Source organism: Gorilla gorilla, chromosome 7 (assembly GCF_029281585.2).
Source record: "Gorilla gorilla gorilla isolate KB3781 chromosome 7, NHGRI_mGorGor1-v2.1_pri, whole genome shotgun sequence".
In the NCBI taxonomy this organism is placed as follows: Eukaryota; Metazoa; Chordata; class Mammalia; order Primates; family Hominidae; genus Gorilla; species Gorilla gorilla.
In genome coordinates, this window is record NC_073231.2 from 148,539,229 (window position 1) to 148,567,165 (window position 27,937).

At 49.5% G+C, this 27,937-nt stretch overlaps 1 protein-coding gene and 1 long non-coding RNA gene across 2 annotated transcripts; one reads left to right on the top strand and one right to left on the bottom strand.

The window, feature by feature from the left end:
• Window positions 1-5,645: 5,645 nt before the first annotated feature.
• LOC109028038 (uncharacterized) lies at window positions 5,646-11,734 on the bottom strand. The gene is made up of 3 exons (XR_002007095.3): window positions 11,462-11,734; window positions 6,330-6,381; window positions 5,646-5,957 (listed from the first exon to the last, which is right to left on the bottom strand). It is a non-coding gene; the product is annotated as an uncharacterized lncRNA (long non-coding RNA).
• PSCA (prostate stem cell antigen) lies at window positions 10,252-12,483 on the top strand. Its single transcript, XM_004047587.4, has 3 exons — window positions 10,252-10,320; window positions 11,084-11,191; window positions 11,679-12,483. The coding sequence occupies exons 1-3, from the start codon at window positions 10,269-10,271 to the stop codon at window positions 11,888-11,890; spliced, it is 372 nt and encodes a 123-aa protein (XP_004047635.1). The 5' UTR covers window positions 10,252-10,268; the 3' UTR covers window positions 11,891-12,483.
• Window positions 12,484-27,937: the final 15,454 nt, after the last annotated feature.

Consider the following 27,937-nt stretch of genomic DNA (forward strand, 5'->3'; position numbering starts at 1 on the left):
GGCCTGGAGGAGAGGAGAGCGGCAATGGGGGAGGAGAGGAGTGGGGGGGGGAGGAGAGGAGTGGGGGGGGGGTCCCAGGGTGGGGGGAGGCGTGGGAGGAGAGGAGGCCTGGAGGAGAGGAGAGCGGCAAGGGGGGAGGAGAGGAGTGGGGGGGGGAGGAGAGGAGTGGGGGGGGGTCCCAGGGTGGGGGGAGGCGTGGGAGGAGAGGAGGCCTGGAGGAGAGGAGAGCGGCAATGGGGGAGGAGAGGAGTGGGGGGGGGGTCCCAGGGTGGGGGGAGGCGTGGGAGGAGAGGAGGCCTGGAGGAGAGGAGAGCGGCAATGGGGGAGGAGAGGAGTGGGGGGGGGGGGGGTCCCAGGGTAGGGGGAGGCGTGGGAGGGGAGAAGGCGCGGGCAGGGAGGGGAGAGGGGAAATGGGGCGAAGGCGGGGCGTGCGGCCTGGGCCCGGGGCTCCGCCCTGCTCTCTCCATCTGTAGAATGGGCGCAGGGCGTCACATTCCTTTCATGACAGTGAACCCTGCGCTGAAGGCGTTGGGGCTCCTGCAGTTCTGGGGCAGCCACAGGCGCCCAGGGTTTCGTGCCGCCCAGCCCAGGACAGTCTTCCCGGTGCAGTTTCTGATGCGGGGAGGGCAGTGCTGCCTTCCAGTCACCAGGACCAGTGCTCAGCCCGCCTGCTTGACCCCCTTACTTAGCTGGGGTCCAATCCATACCCAATTTAGATGATTCAGACGATGGGATTTGAAACTTTTGAACTGGGTGCGACTTAAGTGAGTATGGACCTGAGTTAGTGCTATAATGAGTTGAGGCTGTGGAGGACCTTGAGATGGGTGCGTGGATTTTGCCCGTGGGACCTATGCAAATTTTGGAAACTGGAGGGTGGACTGTGGTGGGCAAAATAATGGCCCTCCAAGGATGTCCACATCCTAACTTCCAGGTCTTGTGAATACATTACTTACACGGCAAAAGGGACTGCAAATGCAATGAAGTTAAGATTCTTTAGGTGGAGAGATTCTTATGTTTATCAGGGTGAGCCCAATGTGCAGTCGTCCCTGGGTATCCATAGAGGATTGGTTCCAGCACTTCTCAAGGATGCTAAAATCGTTGATGCTCAAATCCCTTACATAAAATGGCTTCGTATTTGCATATAACCTACACACATCTTCCCGTATACTTTAAGTCACCTCTAGATTACTTATAATACCTAATACAATGTAAGCGCTATGTAGATCGTTGTTATACAGTATTGTTTAGGGAATAGTGACAAGAGAAAAGTTTGTACATGTTCAGTACAGACACAGGTTTTTTTCCGAATTGTTTGTATCCTCGGTTGGTTCCATCTGGATGCAGAGCCCACGGGTTCAGATAGGAGGGCAGGTGCCATGTCAGGGGTTCTTGTGGGAGTTAGGAAGCCAAGTGAGAGGACAATGGGATGAAAGCAGAGAGAAAAGGAAATGTGACAACAGACACAGGGGTTGGAGTGATGTGCTTTGAAGATGGAGGAAGGGGCCACAAGCCAAGGACAATGAGCGGCTTCTAGTGGCTGGGAGAGACAAGGAAACAGGGCCTCTCCTGGAGCCAGCAGAAGGAATGCAGCCTGCTGACCCCTTGATCTTAGCCCATGACACTCATTGTGCCATTAGACTTCTGAACCCAGAGCTGTAAGATATAAATTTGTATTGTTTTGGATCACCACGTTTATGGTAATTTGTTAGGACAGCAATAATAAACAAATACAGATTTGGGTAGCTCACTCCTCCTTTTTCCTTTTTTGAGGCAGGGTCTCACTCTGTTGTCCAGGCTGGAGTGCAGTGGTACATTCTTCTCACCGCAGCTTCAACCTCCTGGGCTCAAGGGATCCTCCTGCCTCAACCCCCAGAGTAGCTGGGACTACAAGCATGCACTGTCTCACCTACCTTTTTAATTTTTTGTGGAAACGAGGTCTAGCTGTGTTGCCTAGGCTGGTCTCGAGCTCGTGGACTCAAGCGATCCCAAAATGCTGGGATTCCAGGCACGAGCCTGTGTGCCAGCTCACTCATCCTTAGGTCCGTTGTTACCTGGGCTCCCTGGACCCTCCCACCCTCTGGTTCTTCTCTTCCTCACCCTCCCTTGCTGGTTCCTTACTGACCAGGCCATTCTTTGGCTCTTTTTGTTCAACCAATCCCCACTCCCTGGGTGATCTCCTCCAGTGTCATGCCGTTAAATACCATCCAACACTGGCAACGACCAAATTCATGTCTCCTGCCAGGGCCCTTCCCCAGAAATCCAGACTCCTATGTGCTAGCCAATGTCTCTGCTTAGCTTTGATCCTCCAGCCCAGCCTTGCTCCATATGCATTGCCCCCACCTTCATGAATGGCAACTCACCTTGCTATTCACTCAGGCTCAGCCTCAACAGTCTCCATCCCTCATATCCAGATCCTCTACCCTCAAAATCCAGCCAGTGTTTGGCCTCTTCTCACTCCCTCCAACTGCCCTCCCCCATCCACACCTCTGTGGTCTTGCCTCCTCCCCAGTCTCTGTTTCTGCCCTTACCCCCATACAGCTATCAACTGCTGCATCAAAAACCACCCAAAACTTAGTAGCTTGAAACCAACTGTTTTTATTGCAGATGATTCTGTGGGGCAGGAATTTGGCCATGCTAGAGTCAGATGTGTTTCACAGAGGAGGAGGCTGAGTCACAGAGCATACCAGGCACATGGCAGGACTGGAACCCAAGGTCCCTGGACTGGGGCTCCTGTGGCAGGGTCTCCTGGGACAGCAAAGTCCTCCCTCCCCGGGAAGGCTGGCTCCGTCCCTGGTGCGACTCTGCTGCTGAAGCAGTGTCATTGTCCGGGGTAAATACCTGGGGTTCATTGTCTCACACCAAGAAGATTAAGGACATGGACTCATGTAGATGGATTAAGGAGCAGAAAGTTTAATAGACAGAAGAAAGGAGAGAAGAGAGCAGCCCTCTCTTTCGAAAGAGGCGTCCAAAAGAGAAAAGCCAGCCTGCAGCAGACCCCAGCGGATTTTATAGGCAGGCTTGAGGAGGTGGTGTCTGATTTACAAAGGGCCCACAGATTGGTATGACCAAGGGTGATGTTTACATATGGCATGGGGAAGGCTGGTCGCCCCACCCTAATCTTATTATGCAAATGGGCTTCTACTTGGCCAGCACCATCTTGTCTGCTCCTTGCTGTACACGTGGCTGGCAAAGAGAAGAGAAGATGGAGCTGCCATTTTGATCATGCCTCGTCTCAGGTAGCTTTTTCCCATTGGCACAACTGCTGGCATTCACCCGTGCAAGCTTCCAGCTTGCTTGTCTTATGTTTGTGGCTCAATTTTACAGGCTGCTCTTTGTTAGAAAAGAAAATGATTTGGAGCCTGCTTTTCATTAAAAGGAAAACCTTACTGAGGACTTCCTTACCCTCACTATCTGCCTAAATAATTTATTTTTAACTCCTATTTTTAACTGCCACCTCAGGGACATGGGATCACGTGGTCTCCAAGGAGTTGGACGGTGCTGGTGGGCAGTGGGGATTGGCATGAAACTGAGGCCTGATCCCAAGATGCATGGGGCTCCTCCAGGTGCTCCTACCATTACTCAGGGAACCTTGGGCCGCTTCTCGAGGACCAGGTCCATTCTGACACTGGGAGGGGTCAGAAAGAGAGGAAGAAAATACACTAGTGTGTAATCACCCAGTGGGTTCATTTTGACCCCTGGCAAGATAGAGCCGATTTAGCAAGACAGGGGAATTGCCATAGAGAAAGAGTTTAATGCATGCAGAGCCAGCTGAACGGGAGACCAGAGTTTTATTATCACTCAAATCGGCCTCTCAGAAAATTCGGACGCTAGGGTTTTTCAGGGAGAGTCTGGTGGGCCAGGGAACGGGTGCTGCTGGTTGGCTGGGGGTGTGGCAAATGGTCTTCCTGTGCACTGAGTTTGCGTCCAGGTGGGGCCACAGGACCGGCTGCGGGGTTGGTGGGCCTCGCTGGGGCCATCCATCAGTCGTTAGACGTGCAGAAACCTGAAACAACATCTCACAAGGCCAATCTTAGGATCACAATAGTGATGTTACTTGCAGGAGTAATTGGGGGAGTTGCAAATCTTGTGGTCCCTGGAATAACAGCTGGGAGTCGTTTCAGTCTAACCTCAGCAGAGCGCAGATCCCCCATCTTCCTAATGAATAACGGCTGGGAGTCGTTTCAGTCTAACCTCAGCAGAGCGCAGATCCCCTCATCTTCCTCATGCAGTGGTGGCCTTTCGTTAGCTTTACAAAGATGGCTGAGTTTTGGGAAAGGGCTGTTATGCCCAGAAATGACTAAGGGCAGTTTGGAGATTAACTGGCTGTCGGTTAGATCAGATCTCCTTCACCATCACCATTTTCTCACTGTTAAAACTTTTACAAAGGCAGTTTCCAGTGTCTCCTGGGGGCTGGCCCTGAGGACTCCCTTCCCCCAGCCATGCCCCAAGTTCGCAGAGCAGAGCCCCCAGACTATGCCTGGGCCACTGCACCAGCCTGCTTCCCTACTGAGCGGAGCCCCCAGACCATGCCTGGGCCACTGCACCAGCCTCCTTCTGCACTGGCTTCCCCATCTCCACCCACAGTCAGAGTGGCATTTGACAGGGCCAGTCACTCCCCCTGCCCAAATAAGCCCGTGCACTCTGAATACAGCTCAGGTCCTCGCTGGGCCACAAGGCCACGCCGGAGCTAACCCCTCACTGTCCTCTCCGAAGCCCATGGGTCGTCCCCCGTGCCTGCTATTCCCTCTGCCTGGAGGTGGGCTTGTACCCAGCAATGTCCTTTGCTCAGGTGCCGGAGGCCTCAGGTTGGGGCAGTCCCAGCCAGCCCTCCTTCTGGAGGTCTCTGGATGACAGGCCTCTCACAGCAGGGGTGGCTGGGGGTGCTGGTGAGGCTGTGCCCAGCTGGAAGGGAAGGGTGTGCCTTGGGTCTCCTCCCCAGTCTGAGTTCACTCCAGGAAGGGGGAGTGGCAGGAGCAGAGGGTGCAGAGTGGTGGGGGTGGTTCTGAGGGTCATTGGAGGCCAAGGGGCCTGGCTGGTGGGGCAGGGGCTGGGGCAGTGCCCATCTCCACCTTAGTGCCCAGGCAGGAGGTGAGCTGGTTTGGGGCAGGGCCCTGATGACGCCTTTGTGAGAGCCAGGAAAAGGCACCTCCTCTGGGAACACAGGGCCCTGGGGGAGTTAGAGATGGGGAGGGCCTGTGGGCCCCAGCTGGGTGGGCTTAGGGGAAAACGCCTCTGAGGGGCTCCAAGCTGCGCAGCCCTCAGGACTTGGTGGCCCCAACACACCCACATTTACACACATGCTTTTGCTCACACAACACGCAACCGGTGCACACACCCACACTCACTTGCATTTACACACATGCCACACACTCGCACATTTGATCCACATGCACAGACAAGCATCCTCTCTCACACTCTCACACACACTATGTGGCACACTCCCATGCCCACATAGTTGGCACATACAAACCCTCACAGTCACATATCACACACACACAGCTTGCAAGTCATGGCCTTAATTTCCAGAACCCAAATGGGGGCTTGGCACTGAGTGCCCCCAGCCACCCCATGTGCATCAGTGGGTTTTCCTCCTGATCTGCAAGGGCGTTTTTCCAAAGAAAAGATGCTACAAACTGACACCAGCGTGGCTTTGCAAGTGACATGCTATCTTTATTTTTTTAATTAATGCTGCATGAAATAAAAAAAATTACACACAGGGATGTGTGTTCCAGCATGGGACCGTGTGGGGCCCCAGAAGGTGGTGGTGGGCCCCTGCAAGGTGAGTCGGCTCCCAGAAGCCCCAGGGCCTGGTCCGGCTGTCCTGGCCCCGGCCTCATGCCCTGCACTAGGTGGAAGACAGGATCTCCAGGGAACCCGGCTGCTTTGGGCCCATGGCAGTGGGGTGGGTGGGCAGAAGGCCAAGAGCAAACAGGAAAATCTGGAGTCCCTGGAGGCAACTGGCAGAGAAGAGGAAGGAGGCCAAGGGTGAGTCACGCTGAAGCCACACTAACCGTTGTTATTGCACACGATTCTGGGGGCAGGAATTTGAGCATGCTAGAGTCAGATGTTTCACAGCGGAGGACGCTTAGTCACAGGGCATACCAGGCACATGGTGGGACGAGAACCCAGGGCCGCTGGATGGGGGTTCCCAAGGCAGGGTCTCCTGGGACAGGAAGGCTGGTTCCATCCCTGGTGTGACTGCTTACCACCTCAGGGACATGGGATCACATGGTCTCCCAGGACTTGGGTGCTGCTGGTGGGGAGTGGGGATTGGCATGGAACTGGGGCCTGATCCCCAAGATGCATGGGGCTCCCCCAGGTGCTCCTACCATTACTCAGGGAACCTTGGGCCTCTTCTCAAAGACCAAGTCCATTCTGACACTGGGGAGGGATCAGAAAGAGAGGAAGAGAAGGAAGAAAATACATTAGTGTGTGATCACCCAGGGGGTTCATTTTGACCCCTGGCAAGATACAGCCGATTTATCAAGACAGGGGAATCGCAATAGAGAAAGAGTAATTCACACAGAGCCAGCTGACCGGGAGACTGGAGTTTTATTATCACTCACATCAGCCTCTCAGCCCCTGTCCACCGGATGAGGATCTGCAGGAAGCCATGCCCCTTGTGGCAGAACTTCCCAGAAAGGAGAACTTCCAGAAGATCCAGGGTCAGTTTAGGCTCAGGGGCTGCATTCAGTGTATGGCCAAAGTGTGAATGACAGGGGACAGGGATTCGCCTGTGACCAGGGTCAAAAATCAGAGGGTGATCACAGTCAGGGTTCATTCTGTGACCAGGATCAGGGCTCAGCCAGTGGCCAGGGCCAGGGCTCAGGGTGTGACTAGTCTTAGGACTCAGGGTGGGGCCGTAACCAGGGCTCGTTAGGTAACCAGGATTAGAGTTCAGACTGACCACAGTGAGGGCTCAGTTTTGGGGTGAGGTCAGAACCCAACCTGTGGTCAGGGGTGGGGCTCTAGGAATGTCACAGCCATGGTCTTCCGTATAGGAGCCGTGACCATGGGGCCATCCTCAGACCAGCCACACCCTCAGTGCGCGGATGTTGGGGCTGCAGATTCTGTGGTGGGGATCCTGTGTGTTGCCCCCTCCTTGGCCTGCACCCACTAGAGGCCAGCAGCACCCCTGAGCTGGAATAAGCAGAGATGCCTCCAGACATCACCAAACATTCCCTGGGGGTGCAGAGTCACCCACGTGAGAACCACTGCCTTACAGCAATCACTGTGTATCAAATCAGATCAACAAACACTTACACACCTATAAATATTTGAGGACGGAAAGTTCCAGGCTGGCACCTTGAACACAGAGACAGATAAGAAAACTTCTTGCGCGGGAGTGGCCAGAGCCCCGGCGAGCTGGGGCGGGGGCGGAGGGAGGATGGGACAGGGGCTGTCAGCCACACACGGAAGCAGTTCATGACTGTATGAGGCCCCTTGTCCTGAGCTTACAGGACATGGGCTGGAGGGCGTGTCCAGAGGGAAAGTTCTGGCTGGGCAGAGTGGGCAAGCAAGGAGTCTGGGGGAGGCTGCAGTCACCCTGAATGGCCTCCAGTAAGTTCCTGTCCCTCTTGGGCTCAGGCTCCTCACTTGCCAGAGAAGAGACAATTTCCATGGAAAAGAGCCCAACCCAGTGGGTTCCAGGGAGGCAGGCAGGAGAGGCCCCAGAAGGACAGGGGCTGACCTGGAGCCCCGGGGGAAGCCCAAAGGCAGATTCCTGGTGCCACTGAGTCCCAAGGAGGTCGGGTCTCGCATTGTCCCTGCCCCCATCAGTAGTGTCACCTTGATCCCAGACTCAAGGTGAGACAGTGAGAAGCTGATGTCCCCCGAACACCCCAGAAACATCTACCAGCCTTCCTGGATGGTGCAGGCCTGCTGGGAGAGGGGCCGATTCCCCAAGACTTTTCCTACCTGCAACATCCTCACCACCCCTTAAAATGTGCCAGAGCCCTTTTCAGGGGCAAAATCGAGGAGAGGAGGTAACAATGAAGGCCGGACAACCATCAGCGGGGACGAGAGAGCATCAGGGGAGAAGGGGCCGGTCTCCCTCCAGGCACGCACTCAGCAGCAGGCAGGGCCACGGACCACAGTGGACCTACCAGCATCCAGCAGGAACAACAGCATACCCAAGAGGGTTGCCAGGCAGAGTTATCTAACTCAGGGTCCATGTACAAAGGCAGGGGTCAGGTTGAAGGAGACAGCAGCGGCCACAAGTCCCCCTCAAAGCCAGCCAGCAGCAGGAAGCCACCAGCCCCTCGGGCTTGCAGGGATGAGGGGGAGAGCCATAGCCACTGCCACCACCATCCAGCCGGCTGGTAGGAGAGCCTGGGCCTGCTCCAGAGGGCCATAGCCACTGCCACCACCACCCAGCTGGCTGGCAGGAGAGCCTAGGCCTGTACTAGAGGACCATAGCTACTGCCACCAATACTTAGCCGGCTGGCATGAGAGCCTGGGCCTGCTCTAGAGGGCCATAGCCACTGCCACCACCGCCCAGCTGACTGTCATGAGAGCTTGGGCCTGCTCTAGAGGGCCATAGCCACTGCCATCACTGCCCAGCTGGCTGGCATGAGAGCCTGGGTCTGCTCTAGAGGGCTATAGCCACTGCCACCACCACCCAGCTGGCTGGGCCTGCTCTAGAGGGCCATAGCCACTGCTACCACCACCCAGCCGGCTGGGCCTGCTCTAGAGGGCCATAGCCACTGCCACCACCACCCAGCTGACTGGGCCTGCTCTAGAGGGCCATAGCCACTGCCACCACCACCCAGCTGACTGGCATGAGAGCCTGGGCCTGCTCTAGAGGGCCATAGCCACTGCCACCACCTCCCAGCTGACTGGCAGGAGAGCTGGCCTGACCTTGCCTCTTCCACTCTCTCATCTCCTGCCTGTGGGAGCTGGACCAGCCTCCCAGGACATGGAGTGGACGGAGAGGGGATCTGGGGCAGACAGAGGCCATACAGCCCTGGGCCTAGCCCCTGCCTCCTGCTACTGCAGAGGCTGCTAAAAGCTGCACTTCCCCGACTTGTTTGCAGCTAAAGTTCCAAGCTGAGGGGTCACTCAAGGTCCTGAGGGTAAAGCACCTAGCCCAGGGCTCAGCCCACACTGAATGCCTTATAAATGAAGGCCCGTCCAACAGGGTCTCCTCCCCAGGGAGGCTGTCCCCTGTGTCAACAAAGAGCCAAACTCTGTAAAATATTTGAAGACATTTATTCTGAGCCAAATATGAGGGACCATGGCCTGTGACACAGCCCCCAGGAGACCCTGAGAACATGTGCCCAAGGTGGTCAGTGCACAGCTTGATGTTACCCATTTTAGGGAAACATGAGACATCAATCAAATATATTGAAGATATACATTGGTTTAGTCCAGAAAGGTGGGCAACTGGAACTGGGGGCTTCCAGGTTATAGGTGAATTTAAACATCTTCTGGTTGGCAATCGGTTGCAAGACTTATCAATAGAAAGGAATGTCTGGGTTATACGGGGTTGTGGAGACCAGGGCTTTATCATCAGATGAAGCCTCCAGGTAGCAGGCTTCCGAGACAATAGATGGTAAATGTTTCTCATCAGACTGAAGGCTTGTGTTGATGTTAACACTGGCTGTTCCAGAGTTCTGAAGGGAGGAGGGATAATGAGGCTATCCAACCCTTTGCTGTCAAGGCCTGAACCAGTTTTTCAGGTTAACTTTGGAAAGCCCTTGCCAAGAGGAGGGTTCCACTCAGATGGCTGGGGGGCCTTAGAATGTTACTTTTGGTTTACACCGGAACAGCCCCTGCCCCTGTCCTTTGCAGCACCTGCTACTGATCTGTCAGTGACGCTGTGACCAAGGCTCATCACCCTGCCGGCCGTGGGCCCCAGGAGGGCGGCACAGCTTCTATAGGAGCACAGGGCCCAGGGAGGTGCCCTCATCCTTGGCTGGAAGGCCGAGGCCTGGAGGAGTCTGGAGAAAGGGTCTCCCTTGTCTGGCCTTGCACTGTGAGGTGGGGAGGTGGGAGAGGCATAATCTGGGTCTTGAGGACGTTTCAGCCCTCAGCCCGGGTGGCTGAGATATGGCTCTGGGTAGGCTCTGTCCTCCAGAGGTGGAAAGAAGGACAAAGGGAGAGGGAGGTGCAGGTCGCTCAGGGAGGAGACTCGGACCTGCCCAGCCCCGGGGCCCTCACTGGCTCCAGGAAACCCACTGGTGTTGACTGTGGGCAGTCCAGCCTCTCCCCATTTGAGGCCATATAAAGTCACCTGAGGCCCTCTCCACCACAGCCCACCAGTGACCATGAAGGCTGTGCTGCTTGCCCTGTTGATGGCAGGCTTGGCCCTGCAGCCAGGTGAGGCCTTGGCTGGCCCCCAGCAGGGAAGGGAGCAGGGGTGAGCCGGGGAGGCCAGAGGGATACCTGCAGGGCACACGGAGAGGAGGGGGAGGAAGGAGGAAGGGAGAGGAAGGGGGTGAGGCTCTCGCCCTAGCCTCCGCTCCTCCAGGGCAGCTCTTGGCACGACCAGGCAGCGACCTGTTCCCTGCCGTCCCCTGTGACCGGGGCTTGCAGGGGCAGCACAGAGTCACTCTCCTTCACCACCGTGGGGCAGGGCCTGGCTCCTAGGGGGCAGATAGACAGACTGACGGACGGATGGACAGAGATGCTGATGAGGAGCTGGGAGACATGGGATAGGAAGCCTCAGGCTAAGAAGTGCTTTTGGGGGCACAAGGGGGAGGTGCTGGGGGTGTCCTGTGAGGACCCGGGGGTCTACATCCGGCCCAGTCCCAGCACTGCAGCTTCCAAGGGTCCCAGGGAGCTGCTCTGCTTGAGGTGGGACCCTCCCAACCCAGGGTCCCGGGGTCAGTCACCCCCACAGCCGCAGCTTCCTCTTCTGAAACACACGGTCACAAAAGCAGCCACCGAGGGACTAAACAGGGCAACATTTCGGAGGCACTGAGGAGGGGGCCGTGAAGATGGGGAGGAGACATTGAGGGTGACAAGAGGCCGCCGAGGACTTCCTCAGGCCACCGCCATGGAGGCCCACCTGCCCGGGAGCCCCCATTCCTGGGGAGTGCTATGGGGCAGCCTCTGAGGCCCCTCCCACTCCACCCCACAGGCACTGCCCTGCTGTGCTACTCCTGCAAAGCCCAGGTGAGCAACGAGGACTGCCTGCAGGTGGAGAACTGCACCCAGCTGGGGGAGCAGTGCTGGACCGAGCGCATCCGTGAGTGGGGGGACGACAGCCACCAGGCCTAGGTCTCTGCCACTGAACTATTCATCTTTCTGGCCATCTGTCCGCATCTATGTGCTCTTTTCCTTCCACCTGTCCTCGACCCGTCCCGCACCTGTACCCCCAACAATCACCCAGCATCTGTCCCTCCAGCCATCCTCCTCAATCTGCCACTCCTCCACCCGTCTGTCCCTCCCCATCCTCCATCTTCCACTCCTCCACCCATCTGTCCCTCCCCATCCCTGAGCTCGCTCACTCACTCACCCCATTTCTGACGCTCAGCGGGTGGTCCACCTGCCTTGGACATCTGGATAGGGCTGAGACCAGGGCCAAGACCAGGCCCAAGCACTGCTTGCAATCCTGAGGCCAGCCCAGGGGGACTCTAGAGCATTAGGCAGGGTGGGGACAGGAGGAGGCCTGGGGCAGGTCAGACGGGTGAGCACACAGGGCGGCCCCATCCCCGGATCCCGCTGCTCCCCAGGCGCAGTTGGCCTCCTGACCGTCATCAGCAAAGGCTGCAGCTTGAACTGCGTGGATGACTCACAGGACTACTATGTGGGCAAGAAGAACATCACGTGCTGTGACACCGACTTGTGCAACGCCAGCAGGGCCCATGCCCTGCAGCCGGCTGCCGCCATCCTTGCGCTGCTCCCTGCACTCGGCCTGCTGCTCTGGGGACCCGGCCAGCTATAGGCTCTGGGGGGCCCCGCTGCAGCCCACACTGGGTGTGGTGCCCCAGGCCTCTGTGCCACTCCTCACACACCCGGCCCAGTGGGAGCCTGTCCTGGTTCCTGAGGCACATCCTAACACAGGTCTGACCATGTATGTCTGCACCCCTGTCCCCCACCCTGACCCTCCCATGGCCCTCTCCAGGACTCCCACCCGGCAGATCGGCTCTAGTGACACAGATCCGCCTGCAGATGGCCCCTCCAACCCTCTCTGCTGCTGTTTCCATGGCCCAGCATTCTCCACTCTTAACCCTGTGCTCAGGCACCTCTTCCCCCAGGAAGCCTTCCGCGCCCACCCCATCTGTGACTTGAGCCAGGTCTGGTCCGTGGTGTCCCCCGCACCCAGCAGGGGACAGGCACTCAGGAGGGCCCAGTAAAGGCTGAGATGAAGTGGACTGAGTAGAACTGGAGGACAGGGGTCGGCGTGAGTTCCTGGGAGTCTCCAGAGATGGGGCCTGGAGGCCTGGAGGAAGGGGCCAGGCCTCACATTTGTGGGGCTCCCTGAACGGCAGCCTCAGCACAGCATAGGCCCTTAATAAACACCTGTTGGATAAGCCAGAGAGACCCTCTGTCCTTGCACACCCCAGGCGGGCACGGGATCCAGGGCTGTGTCTGGACCAGGGCCCTGGTCACGTGGGCTGCAGCCTCCGCCCTGACAGGAGCAAAGCTTGGCCCCTGAAAGGAGGACGTCCCTGCAGAGGGTGGGAGGGCAGTTCCCAGGACTTGCACTTGCTGTGCTGCCTGGAGCATGTGGCCAGACCTCTCTGAGCCTTGCGACTCATCTATGACCCCTCCTTGCTGGGAGGATGGACCCAGAAAGTTCACAGGAAGGAGAGCGTTCCGGGGGGAGGGAGTGCTACCATTCAAGCTCCTACCCATCCCCTTGGCCTGATTTGAGCACCCCCATTTTTCAAAATTTGTTTTAGAGCTGCACACCCACCATACAGCATTCAAACACTACAGCAGGGTCCCCGGTGACAGGTGGCCTCCCCCAACCCTGAACCCCAGCGCCTTCCCTCTCTGGGGTGCCCATTACACCTCCAGAGGCTTCTTTCTGGGAGAATCTGTGCCCTGTGAGCATCCCCAGGCCCCTGAGTGGGAGGACACCATCCACACTTGCCTTCTGCGCTCAGGGGAAGCCTTTTGCACACAGCCTGCTTCCTGCCCTAGGGCTAGGGGTGCAGCCTGTGACCTGGGTGGGGACCTGCTCAGGGTGAGGCCTCCAAGGGTGTTAGGGGTGAGGCTCGGGGGGCGGTTTCAGAGAAGAGGAGACAGAGGCTCAGGAAAGGGAACGTGTCTGTTGCCCACATCCCATACCGAGCCAGGATTGGAACCCTGGCCTGGAGCTCTGGGGGTGAGTCATGGAGCAGACAGTGGGCAGAGCTGTGCTGGAAAGAGCCAGGCCTCCCGTCTGACATGTGACTTCACGGGGAGACCTCCCTCCTGAACACTGGGGGCCCAGGGTGGCATTGTCAGCAGGGTGCAGCTCCCCAGGCCAGCATCTGAGTGACACTGGGCACTGGTCACACCCTCCCCACCTCGCCTACATCCAGCCCAGCCTGCCCGGCTTCCATGGTGAGCTCTGGGCTTCAGCCTGCCCAACACCTACCCACCCTCCCAGGCCCAAGGCACACTCAGACCTGCCTTGGCCCAGGGCCTGAGTCCAGAGTTGAGGGCTAGGCCATTGTTTTCTGGGAGGGCCCTGCAGACCTGAGAGCCCGCACAGAACTCTGCACCCCTCAGGGCTCACGTGCAGGAACTGGGGCCCGAGGCTCAGGCAGATGCTTCTGGCCACACTGTGTCTCCTGAAGCTGCTGACCCGGGCTTGCTGACCTGCTCTGGGGAGCATCAAGGACGCTGGGTGAGGGAGGCTGGTGCCCTGCCCGGCTCTATCCACTTAGCACACAGTTATCAAACCCTTGCTATGGTATGTTCCACTGCTGTTTCAGTTGTTCCTGGTCACCCTGGTGATAAAAACTGGGAGAAAAAAAGTAAAGCAAGGAAAAAGGATCCAGAATGCTGAGATGGCCAGGGAGGGGCTCTGGAGGCCTGCAGTGCAGAGGCAGGTGCCTCAGTGATAAGAGCGGCTGTCCTCACTGAACAGGACTCGGCCCACTCCAGTGCCCACACAGCAGCCCCTACCCCCTGGTGGAAGGGGGTCCTTCTCCCTGGGGCTTAGGTTCAGAGACACAAGGCAGTGTGCTCCAGGGCTAGGGCCCATCCACATGGGGCTGGGGGTGTCCAGGACAGAGCAAGACAGGACCCTCACACCCTGTTCCCCAGACTTCCTCGCATTGGAATGCCTTGGACCAGGTGAGGAGAAGAAGGGCAAGGATGCGGGAGGCCTCTCTGGACTCTCGATGCCAGGGCCAGCCTGAAACCTGTGGCCCCCTTTGACCTCCTGAGTTGTCCCTCAGGTCACGGGGCCTCTGAGCTAAGGGCCTGTGAGGATGCCCCGCCTTGCCCCTCCCTCACACCATGAGGATTGGGCAGGAGCCTGCTCTGGCCACATGGCACATGGGGGACAGAGGTCCTCCCCGTCCTGCTGCCTCCTCAAAGGACAGACGGCTGACCTCTCCAAGGGCAAGGACCAGCCAGGGAGGGCCACCTGCACCAACAGTGCAGGTCGCAGCCCTGGTGCACTCAGGCTCCAGAGGTTGCCTATTCACTCAGGGCCCCACGGCTCCTTCTGGACTAGAACCTGCACCTCCCTGTCTTCCCACTTCGCCTCATCTTTAGAAATGATAGAAAAGCAAAAAAGAAAAAAGTGCAGAACTCATATCCCTAAACCCTAGCATAATATCTGCCAGCATTTCATAGCCGTTGGGACGTTTCCTATTGTAATCTAGAAGACACAAAGTTTACCAAGAAGATAAACAAGGAAGGACTAACAATTAGTAATAACAAGATAGCTAACAAAAGGTCCTAGGCAGGGCAGAAGCAAGTGAGACTCAGGAGGGTGCTTCTAATGGTTGACCAGATATAGTTGAGATCAGAGCCTTGGTTATATTTATGCAACCGGGCAGCTTGCTCATATATTTTATGCGCATTTTCTTCTATTTGACCTGAGGTGTTTACATAAATGCGACAGGTTTTATTGATTATAGCGCACATTTTCCTTTGTTCAAGCAATAATTAATCTCATGCTAATCTATCATCCATTATTATATCTGCAAAGGAATCGAGGGAGAGTTTTAATGTTTCTAAAGTGTCTCCTGTTTTATGAGACAGTGCATAGAATGAAGAAGTAAAGTTTTGAAGAGTTGCCTCATGATAGGCAAATTTTCCCCATGGGGTCGGTAAGCCAATGGCAGCCTCAACCCCAGCCAATATAAGGCGAATTGCCCGCTTAGCTCTCAGGTAAGTGATGTTATATAATTGTATATTATAGGGCTTTGCCTGTCTTATTGTACATTGACCCCGAACCAAATGTTATTGATACACTGGTAACCATTGGGTTCATGATCCCAAATGAGAGACAAGTTATTTATACCTGATTGAATAGGTAACGACATGGCCATAGGTATCTACTGGGGGTGCAAACCTGTATGGGATGGGAGTTATTAAGGAGGCTGAGTAGGAGGCACTAAGGATGTTAGTTATCTGTTTATTTCTTTTTCTTTTTTTTTTGAGACGGAGTCTCGCTCTGTCACCCAGGCTGGAGTGCAGTGGTGCTATCTCGGCTCACTGCAAGCTCCGCCTCCTGGGTTCATGCCATTCTCCTGCCTCAGCCTCCCAAGTAGCTGGGACTACAGGCGCCCACCACTGCGCCCGGCTAATTTTTTGTATTTTTAGTAGAGACGGGGTTTCACCGTGGTCTCAATCTCCTGAACTCGTGATCTGCCCGCCTCGGCCTCCCAAAGTGCTGGGATTACAGGCGTGAGTCACTGCGCCTGGCCTCGTTATCTGTTTATTTCTAAAACAACAGCTTTAGGTATTATAAGGGTTCACAAGTGTAGGCCATGGTGTCCTTCTCAGGTGCCTGTGGGGACTCATAAGAAACGGGCTTAATCTTGGACAGGTGCACAAGAAGCCAAGTAAATTTGTTTTTCAAAATTTTATTTAAAAATTATAAAATTTTAATCTTGATCATAAGATACAACTTCCATAAACCTTTCATAACCTTTACAATCTTTATATAGGAGACAGTTAATACTTCAAGAAAACCTTGTTAATTTGACTCAGGGGCCCATATGCTGGTCTTGCTTCAGTGTGCCTTCAACATTAATGATTAATTTATAGAGAAATTGAACTTATTTTATCTTTAAAATCAGCCCTTACAATCTCACGCACCCTCCTCTACCAAGGTAGTCCATGGGCCTTGAGGAGTTGAATAGCTTTAATTTCTGTCCCTGTGTTTCAGGAATGCAGTTGATTTTGATTGGCATCTTCTACTGGGCCCAAAGATGGGGCTTTAATTGCTGTCAATGTTTAAAAATTGAGCAGGACTTGGTGTCCTTTTCAGACCCAGCAGTCAAAGCCCTGTAACTCAATGTCACAAGAACTTTAAAAGCACATACAGGAAGATACACAAATGTAATAACTTTAATTTAAAAAATTAAATATCGGCCGGGTGTGGTGGCTCATGCCTGTAATCCGAGTACTTTGGGAAGCCAAGGGGGGACGGATCATGAGGTCAGGAGTTCAAGGCCAGCCTGGCCAATATGGTGAAACCCCATCTCTACTAATAATACAAAAATTAGCAAGGCATGGTGGCGTGCACCTGTAGTCCCAGCTATTCAGGAGGCTGAGGCAGAAGAATCGCTTGAACCCAGGAGGTGGAGGTTGAAGTGAGCCGAGATTGCGCCACTGCACTCTAGCCTGGGCAACAGAATGAGACTCTCTCAAAAAAAAAAAATTATCCTTTTCCTAAGCAAACCAAATTGAACAATAATGGCATAGGAATTATTTCAATAAAATGTTAAATCTGTCAGGTCATTTACCAAAAGGCAAAAGAAAAGACCTTCTGCAGTGCACAGAATATTATGTTGGAAGGAAACCTAAAGGTCTTTCCTTAGGCCTTTAGGAAAACGTGCCTTTTAAAACGGGAGAAAAAGCCAAAAAATGGTGAGATGCAATAAAAGCTGAATTTTCAGTAAAAAAATTAAAATCTGTTATGATTTATTAAGAGTGAATCAGCCCCTTAAGAAAATTTCATTGTTCTAACCAATAATTTAGTGCATAAGTGTTTTTTTTAATCAAGCCCGATCTCTAGGAAGAGCAATATAATTTCCCATTACTTATAAACAACTTGATCATATACAAATTTTTGTTTTTTTTTAAAAAGAATCCTCTTACTATGACTTATACAGACCATTCATCACATGCCTGGACTTTGTCTTTTGTCCTGAACATGCTCTTTCTTAATCAGTCATTTTATTTTAGGACTAAACTTACCATACAAGATTCTTTCTCATATAAAATTATTTCTCTTTAAGCTTTCTTAACACAAAAAATACCTCTTTATTTTTATAACTTTCTTTACATCTCTCTTATTTTCTGGTTCTTTTACCTTGTTTTATATATAATCTTTAAATAAGCTTTAAATTAGATTAAACTTGTTCACCTTTTTTAAAAAAGGACACACCTTCTTTTTTTTTAGCAAGAATGTTTTCCTACAATATACTTTCATTGGAAAATACCTAAATAGTGAAATATCTATTATTCAATATAACTTTCTATTCTAAATTATGACAAATTTGTCTACAAGTATGTATCACATTACATTTACCTAATTAACTTGTTTACCTAGATTGTTTATGAAAACTGTGATAGTCATGATTTAAAGTTATGAAACCATCATTGCAAAATTGTAACTGAGATAGGGAAAAAAGATTTGACTAACTAACTCCATCTTGCTTCTAACCTCCAGGCTGTCCTTGTTCATTCCTGGACTTTGGGAGGAACTTAGTTTATAGTTTAGCTTTGAAACAAACACTATAACAGTCCTTTCCCAAAACAAACTTCCTTACTGCCTGTGCACTAGACTGCCTAAAGCCACAGAATTAGAAGTTATGATAATCTTACTAAATTCAAAATGCAGCTATATTCATTAAATCAATATCAATGACTTATTTATTAAAGATTACACAAGCAAAGATCATTATGTTTTGGGCCGGGTTTATAGTTTTGTAAACCCTCTGCCAAATTTTGACAACTTACAGTATTTGGCAGGGGTAAGTATGAAATTGCTTGATTAATAATTGCAAACAAAAATGTATGCTGACATTTCTAATATTACTTTACCAATAATTTTAAAGCGAGCTCATTTATTAATAATTTTACTTAAGTTATGCAAACTTGAAAAAGCATTTGACTAGTCTTTCCTTTTTTCCTGATAAAGTATTTACGTATTAAGTATAAATCATTGACATTGATTTAAAGAATATAGCTGCTTTTTGAATTATTTCACTTTGAGCCAATTAATTAGAGCTCTTTTATATATTTTTCATAGTGAAACATTGTGTACACAACACATAAATACAGACATATTAGGCATGCCGATAAAAGTACATCTTATAGATTCATAAAAACCTTTTTTTCATATCTTAGACTTTCAGATTCTTGATAACCTGTTTCAGAACCCTAGACAGTTGTCAGTTAAATAGCCTTAAATCTGCATATCAGGTGAAAGTCAAATAGCAAAATTTACATTATCAGGTACACAGAGAAAATGTCTGGTGGTGCTAGAGAAAGATTAAAGATGGATGCCAACTCAATAATAAAATTACAGAAATTTATTGTTGGATTATATAGGAAGACTGATTTTATTTAGATAGAGACTACCTGTTTTTCTTTTTTTAACCAGATATCTGAGCTCTGGGTAGAGCCCACACTGAATCCTGGGTCTCCAAAAAGGGTGAATTATTATGAGGCTAGACAACGTGATGCTTTTACAGGGCACTTAAAAAATAGTTTTAAACAAAGACATTTTTAAGTGTCTAAACTACACTCTTCCTTAAAAACCCCAGAGTAGCCTCTGTGCAGTATCTATTTTAGTCAAACAATCAGGTAATAACAGAATTCAGTCAACTGAGAAGAAACAAACTTTTGCTAAAAAAAAAAGGCAAGGTCCTAGAGGAGAAAAACAACCAAAAAACAAACACATGAAGACCTTTCAAAGACAAACATACACATATGCGTGCACACACACACACACACACACACACGTACATCTTGGATGTTAGCCTTTTAATTAAACTGACTTTTAACCATTGGGCTCTTTTTAAAATAATCCATTTAAATTTCACAACCATATTTTAGTCAGAAAAAATTGCTGCTATTTCAGAGGTACCAAGTATCAAACCAGAAAGGGCTTGATTTAGGAACCAAACCCACCAAACCCAGGCTCTCATGGTGAAAAGAAAGCAGAGCCTTAGCTATGGAACTGCAGCATGGGGCAACTGCCATTGTTTCAGTTTGGCCTGGCTAGCAAAAAAGTGGCCTTGTTCTGTAAATAAAACCCCTTTAGTAGTCAAAATCAAAAATCTTTCCTTTTTTTCTCCTTTTGCTGGCTGTTTTTCTCCCCCAACCATACCACCTTGTGTGTGTGTGTGTGTGTGTGGAGGGGAGGCGGGGGGTGGAATTTAGTCACTTCAGAGGCCTTGTTCCCCATAATTTGGAACTTCCCTTCAGATTTAATCAAGTTGGTAGAGTTGATTAAACCCAATGGGCAAAAGACTGAAACAACAAGAGAAACAGTAGGAAAAACAGAAACAAACAAACACTAAAAAAAAAAACCACTTAAGCAAAACAAACAATGGCACAACTTATATGATCACTGAACACTCTGATGGTAAAAAGAAATTAAGACCAGCTGGTTGTTAACTTTAACTTTAGCCAAGACAAACCCCAATTCAGTTACTTACCCAGGGATGGGTCTCAGGCTGAAGACTGCTCTCCACCATCCTAGAAGCAGGAAAAATCTCATCTTCCCTGTTGGAAGTGAGCTCAAACTCCATAAAGGAGTTACCTGCCTTCCATTATCACGGAAGCAGGAAAACTTCCCTTCCTTGTTGGAAGAAAGTAAAACTCCAAAATAAAGGAGTTGTACACCAAAATAAACTTTAGATCTTGACCAAATTTTGGGAGAGCAGGGATTCTCTGGAGGGGCAGCTCACAGACCTCAGCAAATTGTCCTATTGATTTGAGCAATAAATTAGTTCATGATGGTACCAAGCATCAGTAGAAGATTTGTTAAAGCTCAGGGGCACCTCCGCTCAGAATCCCCCCATGTTTACCAAATATGAACCCAGAAAATTTGAGACAGGTCCCAGTTAATTTAGAAAGTTTAATTTGTCAAGGTTGAGGACACACGCCCATGACACAGACTTAGGAGGTCCTGATGACATGTGCCCAAAGTGGTCAGAGCACAGTTTGGTTTTCTGCATTTTAGGGAGTCATGCTGGTTCCGTCTGGAAAGGTGGGACAACTCAAAGCAGGGAGGGGGTTTCTGGGTTACAGGCAGGTGAGAGACAAACAGTGCATTCTTTTGAGTTTCTGATTAGCCTTTCCAAAGGAGGTAATCAGATATGCATTTATCTCAGTGAGCAGAGGGATGACTATGAATACAAGCGGAGGGATGACTATGAGGCAGGTTTGCCCTGAGCAGTTCCCAGCTTGAATTTTCCCTCTACCTTAGTGATTCTGGGGGCCCAAGATATTTTCCTTCCACAAAGACATAGAACAAATTATATTATTTCAGATAAAGGCAAAATTATGAAATGAATCGTAATGTTTTGGAATACAGGCCTGTCCTTGTGTCTCATGAAAGCAGTTTACGTTGTCCGCTTTGCCCAGGTCTAAAGACGAGCCTTCAGTTAACTTGAGTTTTTGTCAGATACTGGTAGGAGTCAGTGCCATCTTTAGATATGTGTGTCCAGGAGTCAAAGCCCTACAACAGGTTATTAACTAAGCACAAGGACTGGTTAATAACTCCTGATAAGGACAGCTTCAAGGGGGCTGAGGGAATCCTTTAACTGATTTTCTTCCAATATATAATTATCAGGCTGGAGGTGGTGATACTGGACTTCATGGTCTGCCAGAAAGTTCTAGAAAGAGTCTATGACCTTGCAGAGATTAATTTCTATAGGTTTAATAAGCCCCAGCAATAAGACTAAATCAGAGACTAAATTTAAGATTTTGATTTTGAGGATATTTCTCTAAGATGTTAAAAGGCTCAAAACATTTTATTAACATAAAATCACATGTCATTGTAATAGTTATACACTTAACCAAGAGTAATAATCATAAAGACTTTAACAAGCAATAGAGAAAGTCACATGGAGGTAAAAACCTTAACCCTTTTAACTTTCAGTTTTTTTGCAATCATAAAGCTAATAAAGACAGTACAGGAATTATCTTGAAAAAACATAAAATCTTGTGTTTTTTTAAGCCAGCTAATAAAAAGGCAGGGAAAACCTTCTGCAGTGAGACTGCTTCTCCTTACGGGAAGCCCATTTAGATAACCTGGAAGACAAACTTGAGGAAAGAAGTGCTTGAATGCACAGGAACAGTGTTTAAGGTTATGAGCATATGTGACTCTTAGGAACAGCATGAGAAGTTTTCCGATTACACTGAAAATTTAGACACAGAAAGAATATAAAATCAAGTTATACTAGAAGAAAACATTGCTTTTATAGACCTTTAAGATAAAACTTTAGCATCAGGCCATTCCAACAGTTAAAACTGGAGTAAAAAAGGGGTGAAAGGGGTGCAGGAGCTGACAAAAAATGCTGAAGGACAGGGTCATCTTCTAAGGCCTGCTCAAGGGGGAAAAAGCTGAAAGCAGTGAGACAGAAAAAATGGAATGTCTAAAATATGGATCTGAGAAGTTTAGAAGAGAAACGGGGTATAAAATTGAAAGTAAAATTTCTTGTAACTTCATTCACAGCAAATCAGTACCTCAAGAAAACTTTGTTTTAACATAGGTGACCAATTTTTAGAAAGACTGTTATAAATGGCTTCCTTTCAATTATAACCAACTTAATCATATACAAAATTCCTTTCATAAATTCCCCTTCACGAACTTTATCCCAGTGTACACAGACCATCTTAGACGTGCTTGGACTTTCTGCCTTGCCCTAACCTTCTCTCTTTCCTAAATAATCATTTAGTCACTACTAATGACTAATAACTAATAATAATAGTCATATTAATGGCTAATGATGAATAATCATTAGTCATTTTACTTTAGGACAAAAATTTACCACACAAGATCCTTTTTCATACATTATTTGCTATTCTTTATAACCTTCCTAACCAAAAATACATCTTCATATCCATAACTTTTATTCACATCTCTCGCTCCCCTACTTACTGGCTCCTTTCTACCTTGCTTCATAAGTAACTATTTTCAAGTTCATCATTTGAATTGACCCTTAGATAACTTCTGAATTAGACAAAATTATTTTTCTTCTCAATAAGACTAGTTCCTGGGAGGCTTTTGGCCTCCAATGCTGCCCAGAGACATGCTGAATTAAATAACCCAAAGAAAGAAAATCACCAGGAGAAGGAAAATGGCAGGCGTAAACTTCAGAGCATGCAAGCTCAGGATGATGGGCATCACTAGTGAGGCACAGACAGCAAATATGCAGCCAATGAAGCGGACGCGGGAGAACCAGCAGGACATGCTGGCAAATATCCCTCTGAGTCTCAGATGGGCTCTCCATTGGGGTGGCACTGCAGCCCTGGTACCCGAAAGGCTGAAGAGCCCCATGCAACAGGATGGTGGCTGACCTGGAGGATCCCCGGCTCCAGGCTCCCCAGCAGACAGAACCCAAAGGATCCCACACCTCTGGGTGAGGTCCACTAACCCCTAGTCCCTAGGGGAAAATAAAGGAGCATGAGCATCCCTGTGTGTCCCAAGGCTTGGAAGGCTGAGCACACTGCATACAGGAAACCAGAGCGGGAAGGGAAGGGAAGGGACAGCTAAGCACACTCGCTCATCCGTGAGTGGGAAAACTGAGGAAGCAAGAGATCCTGCACTGTTTGCCAGATGTTAGCACTTTATAGATAAGACCCTTCCACAATTCTAGAAACATGTTTCCCATAGCATAAACTTTTCTTAATTGGAAATGACCCAGACATCCAACACGCAATCCAAGGAAAGCTGTGGACCAAAGTTTTGGTAAAGTAGTCTTTAAGGAAGTTTGGTTTTAAAAAAAATCCTTTTCATCATTTTTTTCTTCAGTTTTAAATGAGTTTTTAATGTATACATTTTAGCCAGAACTGGCTGAACTGTACAAGAAAAGACAATCTCCAAGTAGCCTTCAATTAGTAATACCAAAAACAGTGAGTCTCACCTCAACACCATGAGATAAGCAGAGTTGCCACTCGGCAGCAGCTTAGTAACAGCAGATCCAAAGCAGGCAGAAAAGAACAGAGAGAAACACATAAAGAACATTAGAATCCGCCACTGGAAGGTGGAAACCTCTGGACCAGCCATTTGGGGCTGCCCCAAGGCTGCTGTACAGCAAAGCAATGAGCTGGGAAATGATGAGAAGTAGAGCTTTCCCATCCCCAGCAGAGGGCACAAGGTGGATTAGTTCAGATCACGTACTGACAAACATCTTGCAAAGAGACTTCCATTGTTCCAGATATACCCCAGGGCATCTAACCTTGTGGGCTGAGCCTCTAACCTGAGTTTCTAGGCGAGCATCCTTGTCTAAGCATGACATAGGATGCCAAGAAGGACCCCATTTCCCAGAGGTGGCCAACTGGTGCTGCAGACAAAACTTCCCCAGCATATAGTCTCATCTTATGGTCCCTTAGTGCATCGCCAGAAAGATGTTGCTGGAAGAGGGTTTTTCGGTCTTGCACAGGAAGGAATTCAGGTGAGTCACAGAGTGCAGTGAGAAGAGATCATTTATTGAAAGCTACTCAGATGCAGAGTAGGGCATCCTCAGAAAGCAAGAGGAGGAACGCATTGTCTTTGTTTTAAACTCCTCTCATGTAGGGGTCTTATCTATGTAAAAGCTAAGTTAAGTCTATGTGTGGGTGGGTTGACAGTGTGACAAAACTTATTACTTTGTTGATTTAAAGTAAACTATCCTTGGGATTTTAGTGAGTAAGTACATCAAAGCATGATTCTAATTATTTTAAAAGCACGTATTGTTATTAGATATTGGTGCATCTGGACATTTTGTTGCTGTAGGAGTTAGTCCTTGCAGGCATTACTAAACTCCCTCCTTAGCTGTCAACACCTGTGACCATGGGCTGTGACTGGCAAGGAATTGCCTTGCTCGTTTTAAAATGGAATTGGCTTTAAAATGGCGTCACTCTGGCTCTCCTACACTCCTGTTTCCCTAGTAATCCCATCAAAAGCAATGTACAGATTCAATTGGATCCCTATCAAAATTTCAGTGGTATTTCTCACAGAAATAGAAAAAAGATCTGGCTGGACACGTTTGCTTACGCCTGTAATCCCAACAATTTGGGATGCCGAGGTGGGTGCATCACCTGAGGTGAAGAGTTCAAGACCAGCCTGGCCAACATGGCAAAATCCCAACTCTACTAAATATACAAAAGTTAGCCGGGCATGGTAGCACACGCCTGTAGTCTCAAGCTACTCAGGAGGCTGAGGCGGTAGAATCCCTTGAGCACGGGAAGCAGAGGTTGCAGTAAGCCAAGATTGTGCCACTGCACTGCAGCCTGGGCAACAAAGTGAGACTCCATCCCTCCCCAACAAAAAAGAGAGAAAAGAAAAAAAATCCAAAATCGGCATGGAACCACAAAAAAAAAAAAAAAAAATAGCCAAGGCAATTTTGAAAAAGAAAAACAACGGTGGAGGCATCACACTTCTGGATTTGAAACAATGTTATAAAGGTGTATGATATGGTTTGCCCTGCCTTTCTCCAGCAAAGACAGACTGTGAGGTCTACATGGCTAATTTCCAAGCAGCCACATGCCCTGCAGACATGAACTCCTAGCAGGGAGCTCAGAGGCCTGCTTGGCTTTGGCTGGGCTCTGAACACACAGCAGCCCTTGAAGGCTCCTCCCTCTGCTCTCCCTCTGCTCTCCTTCTGCTCCTCCCTCTCCTCTCCTTCTGCTATTGCCTCTGCTGCAGAAGCCACAGGCTCCCCTAACATCCTCCTGCCCCCTGCTCTGGAATATACTCTCACCCTTTGATGGACTTTGCTGGGCTGCTCCTCCTCTTGGTAGAATGGTTCTGTGATATCAAGACATGAGAGGCATTTCTGGTTTGAAGGCTATCTGATGCTGTTTCCTGGTAAGGAAGTTGTAAGTTGCTATTGTCTTCCAGAGGCATTTGAGGAGCAGCTGCAGCACACCAGAGGTCCCTGCTGGGTGGCAGTGCTGGCTTCTGCCAAGGGTTCCCAGGCGGCAAGTGTCCTGATAGCAGACATTCCTAACCACATCTGGACGACTGGCTCAGGAGGCCTGCATGAAGCTGCATGCACCACCTCTTGACAATACATTCATGCTTTTATTGGTTCAGGGACCCATTTGAATTCAGAATAGCAAGGGCAGTGTATTCCTCAATGGGGAATGTTGTGTTTCCACATCTCTCATAGGTCCACATGGCTCTGCTTCTTGTTTAGCAAAGGCCTCAGTAAGAGATAATAATTTGCTTCTCTCTGTTTGAGGGACATTCCTGGTTATACTGGCACAGGCATTCCAGAGAAGTCCCCAGACCGGACTGGGCTTTGCATTTGGCCAGGCTCTGTTGGGTGTTTGGGTGAATACAGCCCAGTGCTTCTCTGAGCAGGCCATCAGCATGATGGCATCCACATCTCTACTAACTCACTCTCATGGTTAGCTAGTCCAAGCCCCGCCACTCCTTATGCCAGGAAATTCAAATATCCCTGTGCCAAATGGCACATGTTTACCAAACCACATTCTCCTAAAGTTATGCCTGGCTGGACTGCAACAGTGGGTGGAAAAGAAGGAAATGTGCCTTTAGACCAATGGGGTGTACTACGGCATCCCACCTGCAACCCTTACCTCCAGCTTGTTGAGTTACCTGGACAGTCTTTACAATATGAGGTATAGCTGAAGAAATGCAGCATACTGCACTGTTGAACCCTGCACATCTGCTGTCAGCCTCCACAAATAATCTCTCAGACAGGATGGTTAAAAATAAAATCAAGGTCAGGTGGAGTGGCTCACGCCTGTAATCCCTATACTTTGGGAGGCTGAGGCAGACGGATCATTTGAGGTCAGGAGTTCGAGACCAGACTGGCCAACATGGTAAACCCTGTCTCTACTAAAAATACTAAAATTAGCCAGGCATGGTGGCTCATGCCTGTAATCCCAGCTACTCGGGAAGCTGAGGCAGGAGAACCACTTGGACCTGGGAGGCAGAGGTTGCAGTGAGCCGAGATCATGCCACTGCACTCCAGCTTTGGTGAAAGAACAAGACTCTGTCTCAAAAAAATTAAAAAAAAAATTAGCGGGAATCAATTCCTCCACTTCAACCTTTTCCTTGAGAGTAGCGAGGTCTGGCGGCCCTCCTGAAGTTGTGCAGGGCTCAGCGTTGATTACAGAGGAAAGTCTGGACCATCCAGAATATTCCAACATAGCATTCATGAATTAACCACACAGGGAAGACTTTGTTCATATTCCTTGAAAAATTACTCCCAAGATCCATTGTAATGAGCCTTTTTGGCATCATATATGAACCATATAACTTCTGGGTCATTGCCATGGCATTTGTAAATTGTCATGGTGCTGGTGTGGTGTCTTATAAGAATGTATTATAATTAGCATATAATGAGCAATGAGGGCAACTAGAAGTCATTTTTGTCACCATCTTGGTCCTAGCTGGTTTGGGCCAGTTTCTTTGTTATATCCTGTTTTGATCACAGGGTCATGATCAAGGCTCGGAAAACAAGTCCTGCTGATATCGTACCTCACAACTATTTCGGGATTGGTCAGCAACTCAAATATTGCCTTTTGTTAAGCAATGTCTGTTAAACGGGAAAATGGACGAGAGACATAAATAGAGAGATCACAGGAAAATGCAAATATCCACTAGCCATATCAAACATATCAAACCATATCAAGTGCTCAAGCTCACTTATAATTTAAAAATGCAAATTAAAAATACACCCAGATACTATTTTCATTTTCATCTGTCAGATTGGTGAAAATCCAAAGAGTAAATAAGAGGACATTCTTTCTGACACCACCATGAAAACAAGCACTCACTCCTCAATGACAAAATTGTCCAAAGACCAGATAGAGCAACTGGGCAATACTCATATAAACTGCAAATATATTTAACTTTTGTCCCTTGATCTCATTTCTGGAAAGCTGTGGTATAATGGTATATGTAAGGAATGACATTAGGGACAATTGCAGTGTCATGTATATGAAAGTTGACTTCATAAATTGAGTTATTCTGGTCATACCCGACTAAGTCAAGGCAGAGGGCCAGAGGAAAACCACTCAGGCAGACAGCACCTGCTCCAAGAACCATCTGCAAGCCCAAGTGCTGAAACGCCTGCTGCAACTTTACAATCAGGTGCACCTAACAGCTGCTGGAACGACCTGCCGTGACTCAAAGACAAGGTCTACCTCCTGTGTCACTCACCCATCAGAGCCTGCCAGCTCCCCAAACCTCTACCAGGGCCCACAAGTTTTCTTTCTAAACAATAGGTAACATTTCTTAAATAAAACTTTCAACCTTCTCTTTGTTCGTCAGACACACCAAACACATTTCTGGTCTGTGTACACCCAGAATTACAATTCTGTGATTCCTGAATAAAACGTTTAGAGATTCATCCTATAATGTATTTGACTTTGACATGTGAGACATAAAAACACTGTGAACAACACAAATGTTCATTCAAGGAGGCTATTTAAATTAACTACGGTACATCCAGGCCATGGAATATGATGCAACTTGTATTAGTCCTTTCTCCCATTGCTACAAAGAAATACCTGAGGCTGGGCAATTTATAAAGAGAAGAGGTTTAATTGTCTCACAGTTCCACAGGCTGTGCAGGAAGCATGGTGCTGGCTTTCGGGGAGGCCTCAGGAAACTTACAAT